Source organism: Aulonocara stuartgranti (assembly GCF_965226115.1).
Source record: "Aulonocara stuartgranti genome assembly, chromosome: 22".
NCBI classification, from domain to species: domain Eukaryota; kingdom Metazoa; phylum Chordata; class Actinopteri; order Cichliformes; family Cichlidae; genus Aulonocara; species Aulonocara stuartgranti.
The window spans coordinates 29,223,413-29,237,853 of NC_138957.1; the positions used below are offsets into that span (position 1 = coordinate 29,223,413).

Here is a 14,441-nt window from a genome sequence, read left to right on the forward strand (position 1 = left end):
AAAAACACCCAAAAAAAAGGAAAGAGTGAGAGCGAGAGAGAAAAGCGGAGGCACAGCTGGGAAGTACAAACTACACAGCGTTGCGAGTTTGATTTAATTTGTGAGGCTTTCCTCAGTGGAAACAGCATCTCATGCGTGGTGGCTTCTGCGAGCGCCGCTGGATGGAATCCATGTGCAAGGCTTCAGAGAGACTCCCAGGGACACATTCACATTTTTTCTTACAGGATTTAGACAAAGAACGGAAAACGTGACTTTTGCCAGCTATAACAAAGGCGGCTCTGTGAAAGCCGTTAAAAAAAAGATTTATTGGAAACAGTGCAATTATGCAGCCGTATCCACAGGATGTGCATCACTCTACGCTACTATAGCTCGGCTTTGTTTTAAAGTCACAGATGGAACATTTTAATCTGATCACACAAAAACTACACAGGTCGGACATATTAGCTCAGTTCTTGGACAATATTTTCACACTTATCATGTAGTTGTGTAGAATTGCGATATAAGATGTTGTTCGTATACTATTTAAAGTTCTGCCCAACTGACAAAGTCAATGAAATAAATGTTCATGATACATCAGATATAAATAACACAAAAAGTTTGAAGTGTCACAACAAAAATGTCAAAAAAAAATCCCCAGCTCTCATTTTTGCTCTTTTTGTGGCTTAAATATAATTAAAAGTTGACTATCTTTAATTCTAAGCTGCTTTTAAAACAACATTTTCACCTTTTCTGAACTTTTTTTGGTTGATTAATGTGGCCTAAAACTAATCAATAAAGATATGGATCATTAGTTACAGCCCAACAGACAAAGAATGCAAAAGTGCATCTTAAGATATGTTATCTATTCAGTTGCCCATTACTCCCGAGCCCTGCCTGGTCTGCCTCTTTTTCACTGTGACCATTTTGTGCAGAGGAGAGAGGTGAAGCAGCCAGTCAGGGGCCATCCTGCAGCCCACACCCCTCTGGATTTTACACCAGGAAACTTGATCCCGGACGCAGCCAGCAGGCAGCGTGGGAGGTGTCTAACTCAAGGTCTTCAATGTTAAAGTTATGAACTATAATAAATTTTACTCCTAATCTTTAAAAAAAAAAACACATTAGTTCTTTTAGGATCAAAATAAACTAGACGGTAGACATGCAATTGTTTTTTTAAGAAAACAATATTAAAAACGTCTTAAACACTGTGTTTAAGATTGTGTACTTAATCCCAGACACAATGGCCAGTATTCAGCTGTTATCTGATCTGCGGCAGCGAGACACACCCTAACCTGCTTCATCCTCTTTGGTCCGCTAGATAACCTGAGACTGGCCATAAAGTATTTCTGTGCTGACACCTTTTGGTAAGAAGACAGAACTGTTCCAACAAGAAAGACTTCCTACCTTGGCCGTGTTGAATCAGAGCCTCCATAAAGTCTCTAGAAAAATTCATTTCCATCGTAGCCAAAACAGGTTTCTTGATGATTTTTCTTTCTTACTGTATTATATGAAAAATGCAGCACACACTAGATTAGGAGTCAGCAGGTTACACACTCTGTGTTCTGCTGCAGCTAACCCACTCAAATACAGTATGGTCTTTTTAAATGTTGGAGTTCATGTTCATTGCAGGCTGGGCTAAGTGGAGGTTAGATGAAAGGTGGCAAATGCCACACACTCTGTGTTTTGGACTGCTTTGCTGCTTCGCCCTTTTTTGTGGAGGCACAGACAGGAAAAGCTGAGTGTGGTTTAATGGCACTCACATTTTTCCAGTCTCTGCTGAGTCATATATCAGCCCGACAATGGAAGGTTCTCAGGCAGATGTCATATTGAAAAGGTAGAGCCAGGGAATTCAGCACGTGGATTTGCAGAAGCATTTATCTTTTATAAGTCTTTATGCGCTGTATTAATATCTAGTTTGGGGGCCGTGTGAAATGCAGCATGTTCTGTGAGATGAAGAGAGATGGACACGCGAGTGCATGCAGCTGCAGAACAGCAGATGCCAGAATTAATGAATCAGCCACATTGATGTAGCGCACGCAGCAGCACAAATGTTTGCATGGATTTAATACTGAATACTGTGTTTAGACACCTGTAGATACCCTACAACGCCACAACATGTTTGCCAGAGTTTAAGTTAAAAAAGAAGATTTGACCATATAACACCCACACAGAGGTAACTACAGTATCTGCCTCCACTTAGACTTAGTTTATCTGAATATTTTAATGTCTGTTGACACGATGCAGACATCTCTCTGGTCTGGAATCTCAATATCTCTCAGACGTGTCAGTAAACTATGAACCAGCTTCAACAGGCTGACAGGTTCTTCCACCAATACCAGAGAAGCCTCTTTGATCTTTAAGGCTTCAAAATACAAAAATAAATAAGTAAAAGAAATTAAAAGATTCTTGTTTGGTTGTGTTTGTCAGTCATGTAGTTGCTGGTCTTAATTATAATTTTAACTGAGTTCTGGTTGTTTTACTTAATTTAATTTGTTGGTTTTCTCAAGTTTACTATTTACTTTATTTTTACATGTTTTTTTAAAAACATTTTTAATTTAATAATTATCTTTTTAAATTTCTATTTCTTTAATGAATTAAAATGATCAACTTTACCCCTTTTCATTAATTCAGGAGCTTTTGTGAGTCTTTCAGTTTAGTTTTGATCTCTCTATTGTTGTGCTGCAGTTTGTACCTGCTGTGCTACATAAATATAATTTTGCTACCTTAAAAATAACAAGACGTTAATTAAATATTCATTGAATTAATGGGTAGTTGATGCTGTTCTCCTTGGGGAACTGAACACACTGTTTTTCGTTTGAGTATAGATCACAACCACTGCAGAACAAAACTGCCTGTTCTGCTGAATATACGACAGTAATAATCTGCTTGACAGATGCAGTTTGAACATGTAGAAGCTTCATATGTTATCTTTGCTTTTTGCTTGTTTTTAACCCTCGAAACATCTCAAAGAAAGAGTTATATGTGTTTCCAGTTAAGAAGACTAGCAGAGGTAAAGCATCACAGGCCACATAAAACGAATGATCTACAAGGTGTCTCAATAATCAGTGTTGGATAAAAGTCACATTATTTTCTTATTTGTTATAAATTCTTAATGTTTCTACAGTTCGAGTTTTAGTTACTGTGAGTCCCGTAAGCAGATGTGTGACAGTAAACAAAATGAGGACTTATGCATTTTAAAAATATAACTGTACCCTCACTAACATACAGTATGCAAACATGTGCATGATTCACATTTAGACAAAGCTTGTCTGTGTAAGTGGGCCACTGGTTGCCACAATCCGCATCTGTAAAATGACACCTAATTGACAGTCTGTTGTTATTTAGCTATATGAAAAATGACAGGACCATTATTTGTATCAATAAGAGACGAGATTAAATTATCTCTGCTTCATCCACATAAACAGAGCCAGCAGCCATAGCAACACCAAGATAGCCTTTACTGCAAATGAAAGAGGAAGAAACGGGAGGAGGAGTTAGAAGAAGCTCAAACCTTCAGGGAAGTCAGGCCCGGTCTTCTGAGCATCTTTACCTTTTTCAGGTTCTTCTGTAAGAGTGGTGCAGTCTACCTGAAGCAGAGGGATCTTCAGAGCTGGGTAAACTGGTGGGACTATAGGGACGGGACGGTCTGCTTTAGTGGCTGCAGTGGAGGAGGCTCCAGATGCATCATGAGAAATCATGACTTCTGCAGAAACTATTGTCTCACTGTCTTTTTCATTCTCTGTATCTGTAATGTCAGATTCCATTGTTTTTTCCTCGGGAATATTTTGCACAGATTTGTAAGTGTCACACTTGGATGTTTCACTTTTATCTGCAGGGCTGTAAACTTCAACCATCACATGTTTCATCTCCTCAACATCACCTGGCAACTTCTTGTGGTATTCTTCTGTCACAACGTCAGCAGAAGATCCAAACGGAGCTGAGTTGACAACCTCATGGAGAAGGTCTTCATCTTTCTCTTCATCATCAATAAGCTCTTCCATCAAAGGGACTGCCTGGGGGTCTGCTACCATTTGTATACCGCATTCACTCGCAGGTACCTCTTCTTCAAGAACCCCCAAGAACAGATATTTGGTCTCTCTTCTCATCTCATTTAAGATCAGTTCTTTTACAGGTTCCTCAGTTGTAGTCTTCTGCACCTTCATGGTGGCCATAGCAACACGTCCAGACTCCTTATAACCTGTTTGTGGTTCAGCACATGTGTTCTTAAACGATTCCTGCAGGACCTCTGTTACTGGAACACCAGGAACCTTCTGAACTGTCTGGATTTCTTTTGGAAACTTTATCACAACTGAAGGAGAATGAAAACCTTGCTTGGCCTCCTCGACTGAGTAATGACCTCTGGTGGCTTTGTCTTCATGGTGGAGAACAGAAGCATTGAAAACTTTACTGTGACTTTCCTCTTCTATGCAGAGGTCTTTGTCCACCTTGAACAAGGTAGTGTTTTGATCTCTAGGCTGACCAATGGACATCTGGTAGGAGCCTCTGAAGGTTTTTGGAAGTCTGTCAGGTTGTTCTTCTTCAACTCTCTTGTGACGGTAAACGTGCCTGTCCGTAACACCCTCTTGGGTTCTTCCTTGGGCCTTCAGTTCTGAAATGGAAGATCTCGGGCCTTTCACGCTTTGAACTCGAGCAGAAAATCCAGGGCGAAAAATGCGATGAAGGGTTCTAGGCATGATTTCTGGAGGCAGGTGCAGGTAATCTCGCAGGTACCCGATACCTTCATTGGTGAGATAATAATAGGCATGTTTCCAGGCAAAAGTCTCCCTGACGTAGCCTTTAGTTTTGAGAGAGCCCACGGCACGGATCACCTTTAGGTTATTCACCCCATTGAGATCAGGATGCATGGACTGTGGCCGCCTGTCCTTCTTAACCACAATGACGCCATCTTTGAAGAGAAGCTCGTAGATTGCTTTCAGATTGGCTAATGGCATTACCATTCCAGCCACCATTATGTCTTCCCTTGTGTTCTTTGAGATCCTCAAGGAATTCCTTCTTCAGATACTATAAGCACTTCAATGCGCAGTATTTGCATAGAGAAATATATCACAAAGAAGACCTGTTAAAAATTCTTAATTCTACATAATTTTGGATTCACTTTGATGAAGCATTTATCTACCCAGTTGTCATCATGAGTCAGCATGGAGAAACAGCGATGCTCAGAACCCCTCCTACCTTCTCAGTCCCCAGTCGAAACAGAAACAGTGTGGATGAGAGGCGAGAGGGAAGAGAGGAGGAGAATCTAAAGGGGTGTGCGCACACAGGATGCAAACAGAAACCAAAAGGATCCAAACAGAGACGAGAAAAGGAGGTTTGGACCTTGTGTGGGTAATGGGCAGTGCCGCTGCTACAAAACCCCTGCTACCTTAGCCAGCTTTCAACACAAAGTGCAAAAACAGTGTGGGTTTTATATATATAAAAACGCAAACAATGAATTCTTTCTTTGCTAAATAATCCGTCAAAATCTATGCACAAATCAGACAGTGTATGACAATATATAATCATGAAATAAATATTTAAAATGCAAGATATTATTCATGTCTAGTTACTTAACGTGAACCAGTTTTAGTACTATTAGTTATTTCATATATGAGCTGATGGTGTAGAAAACTGTGCATCACACACAAATTCACCATCACTAGGTTGTCATCTTAATCCTTCCTCACCAGCCTCAGATGAGAACAACAACAAGAGTTTACCAACAGCACTGGAGACAAAAACAATAAAAATAGTTTTTGTAAAGTCACTGCAGGACTTACTGAAGGTCTTAATAACGCAGGATTGGAGTAACTGTAATGAGCTAGTGGTATGTTGACTACAGTCCAAACGGAGCCTGGCAATAACTAAAGAATTAAAACCAAAAAAGCCAGACATTACATTCTGCCTTTTAGCATACCTCAGAGTCATTTGGACAAATAACTGCACAGAAGATTTTCAGTAAAAGGATGGTGATTTAAAATGTGCAGCACTCTAACACAGCATCAGACATTAGAAGTAATACACCTGTAATAACACAGGGATACAACAATTAGCGGTGATGGGTGGTAATCCAATCATCTGTAAGACAGACACACTGCAGAATAGTACATATACCGTGTTACATGCATGAATGAAATGAGACTTTAACATTCAAACAGATGTGTAGGTAACAGATAACAGGGAAAAAACAAGCTGAAAGCTAAAACATCTGATATGGGGCAGGGATGACACAACCAACACCGAACAGGCCTGAGGGGATAACAACCATGCATACAATGCTGTGCAAAACAGGGACAGCTGTGGCGAATCATCGGCATGTGTTTTTAAAGGCAAGAGGTTTTGAAAATGTCACTTTGACGAAATACAAGGTTCCAGAATGAAAGGCTCTCTTTGTATTCTAAACTACTGAATTTGCCCAATATAATATACAGTCATGGTCACTAATGTTTTCCAAAGGTTCTTCAGTGCTATTCAAAGACACCAAACCTAAATGTCAAACATTAAGTACAAACAGTGTATAATCTTTGGTCTCCATGCTTTCCTTTCCTCACTCATAGCCCACATCTCCGGCCAGCCAATTCTGCAAACCTAAATGGAAAAGCCATCAAGTCGTGGATTTCCCCATAAGAAAAGACAATTGTGCCTGTGTTTAGGTCCATGTTACTCAACCTCCTCTGAGACCAAATGAGACTGAACAGCAGTTATAAGAGTCCAGGGTAACAACAGCTGCCAGTGGAGCTAAAAATACAAACAGGAGGTTTGGAAAAAGTCTGCAGGAGATGGTGATTTTCCCTAATTCTTCCTAATTTTCCCTCTTCTCTCTGACAGCTGCAACATTTAACAGTCATTTAATAATAATAATGAATATAGGAGCACATCTCTGCTGATCACATTAAAATCTCTGAACAGAAAACCTATTAGGGTGAAGTGTTGAAATAAATACAGAGGTTCAAGCTTTTTAATTATTTTTCCAAACAATCAATTTTATAATCTGCTTAATGAAAATCAGCTTTTGCCTGTTTGTGTCAAACCCATTTGTCAAGAAACTTGATTGCTCTACTGGGCGCAATGTTTTATAAGAAATCGCTTGGAGTAAGAGCATGCAGGAGAGGGAAGATGACTCCCTCTAGCAGGTCTGGGGCAAACAGTATTAAGCTATTTCAACATTATGCAGTCACATAAACACTGCCACCGATAAATCAGAATTCTGGAGATGGATATAACCCCGCCCTTTTGGGGCATGGCAACAATCAGCGCAAATAACTTTTGCGCCAGATGAGGCTCCACTGCAGATCATACCCGGCAAATGATCTCCTGCCAGTTCCATCGTATTTCGATAGGCTGTCATAGAACTCGAAATGATATACTGAAGCGTTAAGTGAAGATGTCTGGAAGAATGAATCACAATCTTTTTGCTAGCACAGATAAATTCTTGCTGCATGGCACAGCTGGTAAGAACTCTTCTGGTAAAAGAAAACAGGCCTCTCACAGCGCAAGAATTTAGTGGTCTTGGGATTCATCAAAAAAACTTGAGGACTGTGTTGGCTCACTGGATGCAGAGACTTAATCGCCATGTGTTCTCCATTACCTGTCCGTGGCTCTATATCAAACACACTGGCGGCAACAATAGAGTTTTTGTTTGGTTTTCAAACACAGAATCATAGATGGAGTGAAGTGAAGCTGTCTGCACCTGCGTCACACCTCTAACAGCTTCAGTTGTAGCCTTTCTTAAATGCAATCTAGAGATTGACGATCTCCAGTCAATCTTATTAAAAACAGCCTGATGGGAAAAATAAAAAATAATACGCATCCTCAACCTTTGTCTGGATATAAATAATGTAGATGTTTATTGTTGCTCTCTCCAAGTCATGATGAAAGCTCATTGCCATGGTGGCGATGGTCGAGGTCGAGGGAATGAAGACAACTCAAAGTGACACTGGGTGCTTTAAAATAAACCTATTCAACTCTACTGGCAGATAAATGCTCTCTACATTCCAGTGCGTACTTTATAGCGAGTCGTTTAAGCTGTATGGTTGTCTTCCAAGTCGTTAAATTCAAGTCTGCATTTTGACATTTGGAAATGGAGCAGTGGGAAAATGCTGGGAGGACTATTGCTGAAACAGTTCACACACACGTGTGGTGATAAATTCTGCAACTATTGCACTTAAAACATGTTCCTGACACGATGTTCAGTTAAGTCCTGAGGACATTCTGCAAACTGAACTGTCTGCAGTGCAATGGAGGCCAAATTCCTCTGGATAATGTATGCATTAAAGGCGTCATCCGTCTTATTCTCTGATCCATCTGTGCTTCTGGAGTTAGTACTTACATCTGTCCACCTCATGTAAAACGAGTGCAAAAATCTTTTAGTGATTTAAAAGGCACATTTTTTCCCAAGGCAGATGGATACGGTGTCAACTTTTAGCAGAATGGCTCATGGATTTAAAATTTGCTGGAAACTCCATATAATGGAACCTTTATATGGACATCTCTACCCTTACACATCAGCCCACTCACAAATATGAGTGAAAAACAGAGAACACACACAAGAAAGTAAGTGTACCTAACATTAAACTAAACAGAGTGATAAGATTCACCAACAAAGCTTGTAGCAGTTTCATACTAATTTTAGAGATGGAATCTCTACAATGCAGTTTAGTTTAGTATGGTTTAGTTTAAATGTATTTGAAAAAGGAAACTTAAATCTCATCAGAAAAAGATGAATCGCACCTGATTAAACTGCAAATGTTGAAATATTATACAAATACAAATCCAGTTGGCTGTTTAATATATTGCTTTTTGATTATGCATTTAATTAAAACATCCCATATAAACCAAAAATACAGCTAGAGGTTTTTTGGGAACTGATAGATGGTTAATGTTGACAAATCTGATTTTAACATCATGGACGTATATGCTTGTTACCCGGATAGCATCATTAAAAAATGCACATAGGAGAAAGCAGAATTTCTCATAAGCATTTTTATCAGTGCTCAGCGAGGAGTTAATCAATTTCATATGGAGCCATGTCTCTGCTGCAGTAACGAGTCCTTGTTAAGCTGAATAAACACTGTGTGATTTGGGCCTGTCCCAGAAGAAAAACAACCAAAGTGAAAGAATGAAGCTATAAATGGAGCTCCAAACACTGGCCAGGTCAAAGCTGCCCACTGCAATGAAATTGTTTTAATCAAAGGAGAAAGAGAGAGCTGCTTGTGGCAGCAGGAGTTTGTTTGTATGAAGTGTCTTTATGCTGTTATCATGACAGCACCAAGAAGGATGTAGCCTGTAAACAAACAGCAGAGGAAACGCAGCCTTGTGTCACAGCCTGTGAGTCATTGCACCATCTAAATATACTGAACTTCTCAATGTTTATTAGATACGTGTATTAGATACATGTTGCAGAGCGTGGGTTTGAAGTAAATTTAGACATGATCGGGCTGTTGCTCACCACTGTCCACTTTTCTGTTCTCTTAGCTAATAACAGAAAGAAAGCTACTTTTTCACAGCTTTTAGACACCCTTAAATGTGTATGACTACTTGATTTACGCCTACCTGGGACTGACACTAATTATATATCTCTGTATATGAGCAGACAGCTAAGTTGAGGGCAGCCAACAAGGCTATTCAAGCTTTCCTGACTTCACACCTCGATGTCAAACTGTCCTTGAGTGAGATGCTGCAGCATCCTACTGCAGAAGAGGGACAAACAAGAGGAAGATCGCTGACACTCAAACAGGTCTGCAGGCTGATGAGTGGTATCAGGGTATTTCAAGCATTTAATGGTTACTGGAAACTACTGACTGTGCAGAGCTGTGGCAGACTTGTGACATGTTAGCTTTACTTGGCAAGGCCTTATTTTTTTCCTGAGCTATTTTTGATGGCTGTAGCTTTATGTTTCTCATGTTTGATCAGTAGCATCTAATCTCTAATCTGAACACAATCTCTAATGTGACCAAAGCCTGAGAGCAGAACATTATTGTGTTGTTGCTGGTGTTTGTTTTAGCAAAAATCTTGTCAGTGCTGATAGTAGCATGCTTTATCCTACCATGCACAGGTAAATGTGGACAAATATGTAATTAAGACAAGAAATGGTTACATAAACCATGTGAGTTTTAGAAAAATGTAGCAACTATTCAAATATTTGAAAAGCATATTTATCACTGATTAACACAAAATGGATAACAGCATCAATGCATTGTTTTGGCTTTAAAGGATCACAATGTCAAGCCGAACTTATTAGACTACAGGTTTTTGTTGGTAATGCACAAACCACTATAAATACTGTTCACAGCATAAAAGCTTTGGATCACAAACCATCTGAAAAAAAAAATGGCTGATGCTGTTAGAAACTAATGGACCTCTGAGCCAGTCTGAGGCAACACGGGAAGGAATGAAGCAGCTCAGTGCAAAGGTGGTTTGAAAAATCCTGAACCTAAAATGGACGACTTGGAAAGTAGAAAATGGATGAACGCCAGACTTCGCCAAATCAGATAGGAGCATCATATGATTAAGAGGAACCACAGCGTAGCAACGGAAATGTGAAAGTGTGTGTGTGAGTGACCACTGCAATGAGTCATCAAAACCCATGGCAGGGCGTGGCTGGCCAGGAATGCCTGCAGCCACAGTAACATGACGCACCAAAGAAATATGAGTGCATAGAGTACAAGGCCAGAACAGTGGTCAGAGGCAATAGCATCGCTACTGGCAACAATAAGAAACAGACACACTCGTCCAGATGTTGAGAGCTTCTCCTGCTCACCACACAACCTGATCCAAAAGTTTCAGGTGATAAAAACATCAAAAGAAACTCTGGTTTTGACATTATTTTGGAGTTGCTCCGTTACCATTCACGCACACACCAACCAAGAAACTCAACTCGAGCATTTCAAAGGAATACTCCCCTAAAATATAACCTGTTGCTGAGCCCACAGTCTCCGTTTGCCTTCAACATGGATCGACGGACCTCCTCATAACCCTGGATCACCACTAAATATCATTTTAATTGATTTACTGTCGAGGAAGGAACTGTTCAAAACATACTGAACATACCGATCGAGATTACTGTGTAAAAGCTGTGAGACAAGTTTAATTCTCTGGTATTCTTTTCTTTTGCCTTGATACTGGCTCACCACTGGAATGCACTTAAACTGCTGAGAATCCCAGCTGATTATACACAGATCACCCACAAGTTCTTAGGAAAGGGGAGTAAACAAACACTCCTCACCAGTTATAATTAGGGGACAGTGTATTGATCGAACCCTTCAGGCACATCTCAAACAATTAATTATGTTAGTTTTTTAAGTAATGTATTAGCTGTATATTTTCACCTGCATAGATTTATCTGATCTGCATTGGGACTACAGGTCTAAATTATCACTTTCAATTAAATGTGGTATGTTTGCATTTTATATTTATGTCTATAACTTTGACCGTCCTTGTTAAAGAAACAATAAATACTGTGCAGGACCCCCTTGTGCAATCAAAGAGCTGGACACAGATCTGATGTGGTGCAGAGTGGGGTCTCTGAGTATCTAGTTTACTCTCGGATGAAAATCTTGGAGGGTGTGGAGGCAGCATCAACACTGTGCTCTTTGTTGTGTTCCTCAAGCTCTCCCTGAGCTGTTTTTCGGGCGTGGTCGGGAGCATCGTTCTGTCGGGGAGCCGTTTTTAGGAGTCTGCACCAGTTTTCAGCAGGATGACCTGCAAGGTGCTTTATCGTGACAAAAATTATAATTAGAAAAAAAGAGGTAAAGTGTGTCTTTTAATTACATAAATTTTCATGAACATGAACTAAATAAGCGTGAACTCAGTGCGACACCCTGATGGGAAGTGAATTTGAACTTTTAGAGAATAATAGGCCAAGCACGAAAAGATAACTTATTTTAATAATATCTTATTTTAACAGTCCGTGAAAGCTAAAATTATAACTGAACCTAAAATTTAATTAACACCATCCCTGGTATTATATGTCATAATTCAAGGGATAACACTGCATTTCTTTGGCTCTTTTGAATCTGTCAGTGTTGTGGTTGACTGATGTAGATGCTTTTCTTTGCAATGAAAGGGCTTTGTAATTTTAAAAGAGCTAAATTATGCCAACAAAACCACAAATATTAAATTAATCAAGTGGCAAACAGTTAAAATGTGGCTGACCTGCATTTATTCTCTTTTTATGATAAAAATCATTCCAGATTATTTTAATCCTTAATTTACACAGCCTTCCATAAAAACATGGAGATTAAACGTGTGGTGAGAGGAACGTTTAATCTCATTTAAAGTGTGTTTTAAAAGTTAAATTAAATACGGAGAATATAATAAGACCATCGAGTATATTTATGTCTTCATCAAGAAGAGTGGAGACATTGGACATTATGTTGAAGGAGACAACACGACGAGACGAGGAGCTGAAACACTAAAATTCCTTGAATTGTGCTCACATAACTGGATGTGGAAAAACCCTTTCCTCAAGTCCCAGGTCTCCGAAGCAAAATCAGTGTTAGACTCTGAGGTTTCTTCAGCCATGTTTGTAAGTACTGTTGTTGCTTCTGGTTTTCGCGGAAGGGTACTGAGCAATAATGGGACGGCTGATAATAAAATGCAAACAGTTTTTGAAAATCATCAAGTTGAGGGCTGAGTTAAGGGTTTGAGGGATTAAATCAGCGAGAAAACCAAAGTATATTTCACATGTGCTTGATATTGTGTGTGAAAAGCACAGTTTGTGACAGTGTGTCATATTAAAAGCTATGTTAATTATGTATATTTTGCTCACTAAGCAAAGACGTAGATGATTTTCTTTGGTGCGTTGAGTAAATTCACCAAAACATTTTTCAGTGTGCATATCAACACCAAAGGAAGTCATTGGACCATGTCCAGTATAAAGCCAGGTGTGCCGATTTCCACTGGCCTCTATGTTGACAGCAGCACACAGTCACGCTTCACTGACTTTCTCTCCATGGAGGCTGCAGGGCTTCAATCAGACAGCTCCTGTGTTTCTTATTGTTAGATATTCAGTCATGGCTTATTAAAAGACCCTTATTCTCAAACTTCTCAGGCAGGTCCAACTAACTACCAGCTGAAGAAGTCCAAAAATGTAGTCACTGTGGGGATGTTACCCACCAAGGTGATTTAAAGTAATGGGTGATAGATCCACCATGGTCCCACAATGGGGTTTTGTTTACTACCAAGCGAGCAAGAACAAAACTTAAAAGCACTTTGACAAGACATCGCTCTCAGGAAACCCCCGAAGCAACATGTCAGCATGATGTGTGTTCAGTGCCATTAGAGGAGTCCTATAAATCAGCTCGGCCTCCTCGTAAACTCAGCCCTGACACAATGTGACTGGGGCTTCACCTCCACTCTGTCCAGATCCCGTCCACATTCCCACCTCCTCAGGCCTTTTCTAGATCACTCCCAGACTGTCACTCCCACGAGAGAAAAAAATAAGCATGATAGTAACTGTTATCTGCTTCATAGAAAGTGGCAGTGAAGGGGTCTCACAGGGCTTTTCATACAGCAGGGCGCCTTGCTGGCTGTTGCTGGCTGTTTTGCCTGCGGTGAGGGTTGGCGGACAAACAGCCTCAGTTGCTTTTATAACGTCGTCTCATGCCAGGCAACTTCTGGAAACGGCACCAAGCTCGAGGGCTTTAAAACTTACAATTACTGACAAAGTTAAATGTCAGTGGGAGGGATATGATTTCACCCTGATCCTTGAATACAGCCCACTCTTACACTTGCAAAATATAGTGTGTGCATGTATATAAAGAAAGAAATTCAAGGAGTAGTAATTTATGCTCTTGTAACTTGAATATATTTACATTTGGGAATTGCTTGTTGACCAAAACCAAGAAAATGACCCAAAAAATATCGGAATATTGAAATAATTGCGAGATGCAAATTGAGATTGAGACACGATACAAGACAGAGATATAAAAGTGCAAAAGGAAAGCGAGACATGGCCTCAAGCTGCAGATCCAGTTTACTCACTTGGCTTGGCATCAGAAGAAAGAGTACAGAAGACATGATGGCAAACAGCCTGCAGCTCTTTGTGCCACAAACAACGACAGCACTGTTGTACCAGTGACTATTATACCAAATAAAAAGCAGCATTCACTTGAAGACTGTCACACACAAAGGAGTGAGGAATGAACAGTTGCATACTGTAACGAAATACAAAACTCGCTTGTCTAATTATGCCCCTGCATTAACAGAAATGAAAAGATACTTTAGAGTAAGAAGCAAGGACAGAAAGATCTGATGCACAAGCAGGAGGCGCTCACCCGTCCTGTGACACCGGACAGCCTCCTATTGTCACCTGGAACCCCACAAAGTTACAAAAGGCAGGAGCAGCAACTTACCTAGAAAGAGAGAAAAAAAAAGGCAAAAAAGAGAAATTCAACTTTCCTCCAAAGCAGACTCTCTCCCATTTCTAAAACCCAATCCTTTATATTTTTTATTACAATTGAAATCTT

The 14,441-nt window shown here is 39.9% G+C and overlaps 1 protein-coding gene across 1 annotated transcript in view; it reads right to left on the reverse strand.

Annotated features, from left to right (window-relative positions):
* Positions 1 to 11,509: 11,509 nt before the first annotated feature.
* LOC309699072 (uncharacterized protein) overlaps positions 11,510 to 14,441 on the reverse strand; it is a gene marked incomplete at its 3' end in the record, with an annotated part of 45,668 nt that continues 42,736 nt past the window's right edge. Inside the window, exons 5-6 of the mRNA XM_082521927.1 lie at positions 14,285 to 14,327; positions 11,510 to 11,648 (exon numbers count right to left, since the gene is read on the reverse strand). Of these exons, the coding sequence (XP_082378053.1) occupies positions 11,510 to 11,648; positions 14,285 to 14,327 (182 nt within the window). The remainder of the gene's footprint in view (positions 11,649 to 14,284; positions 14,328 to 14,441) is intronic.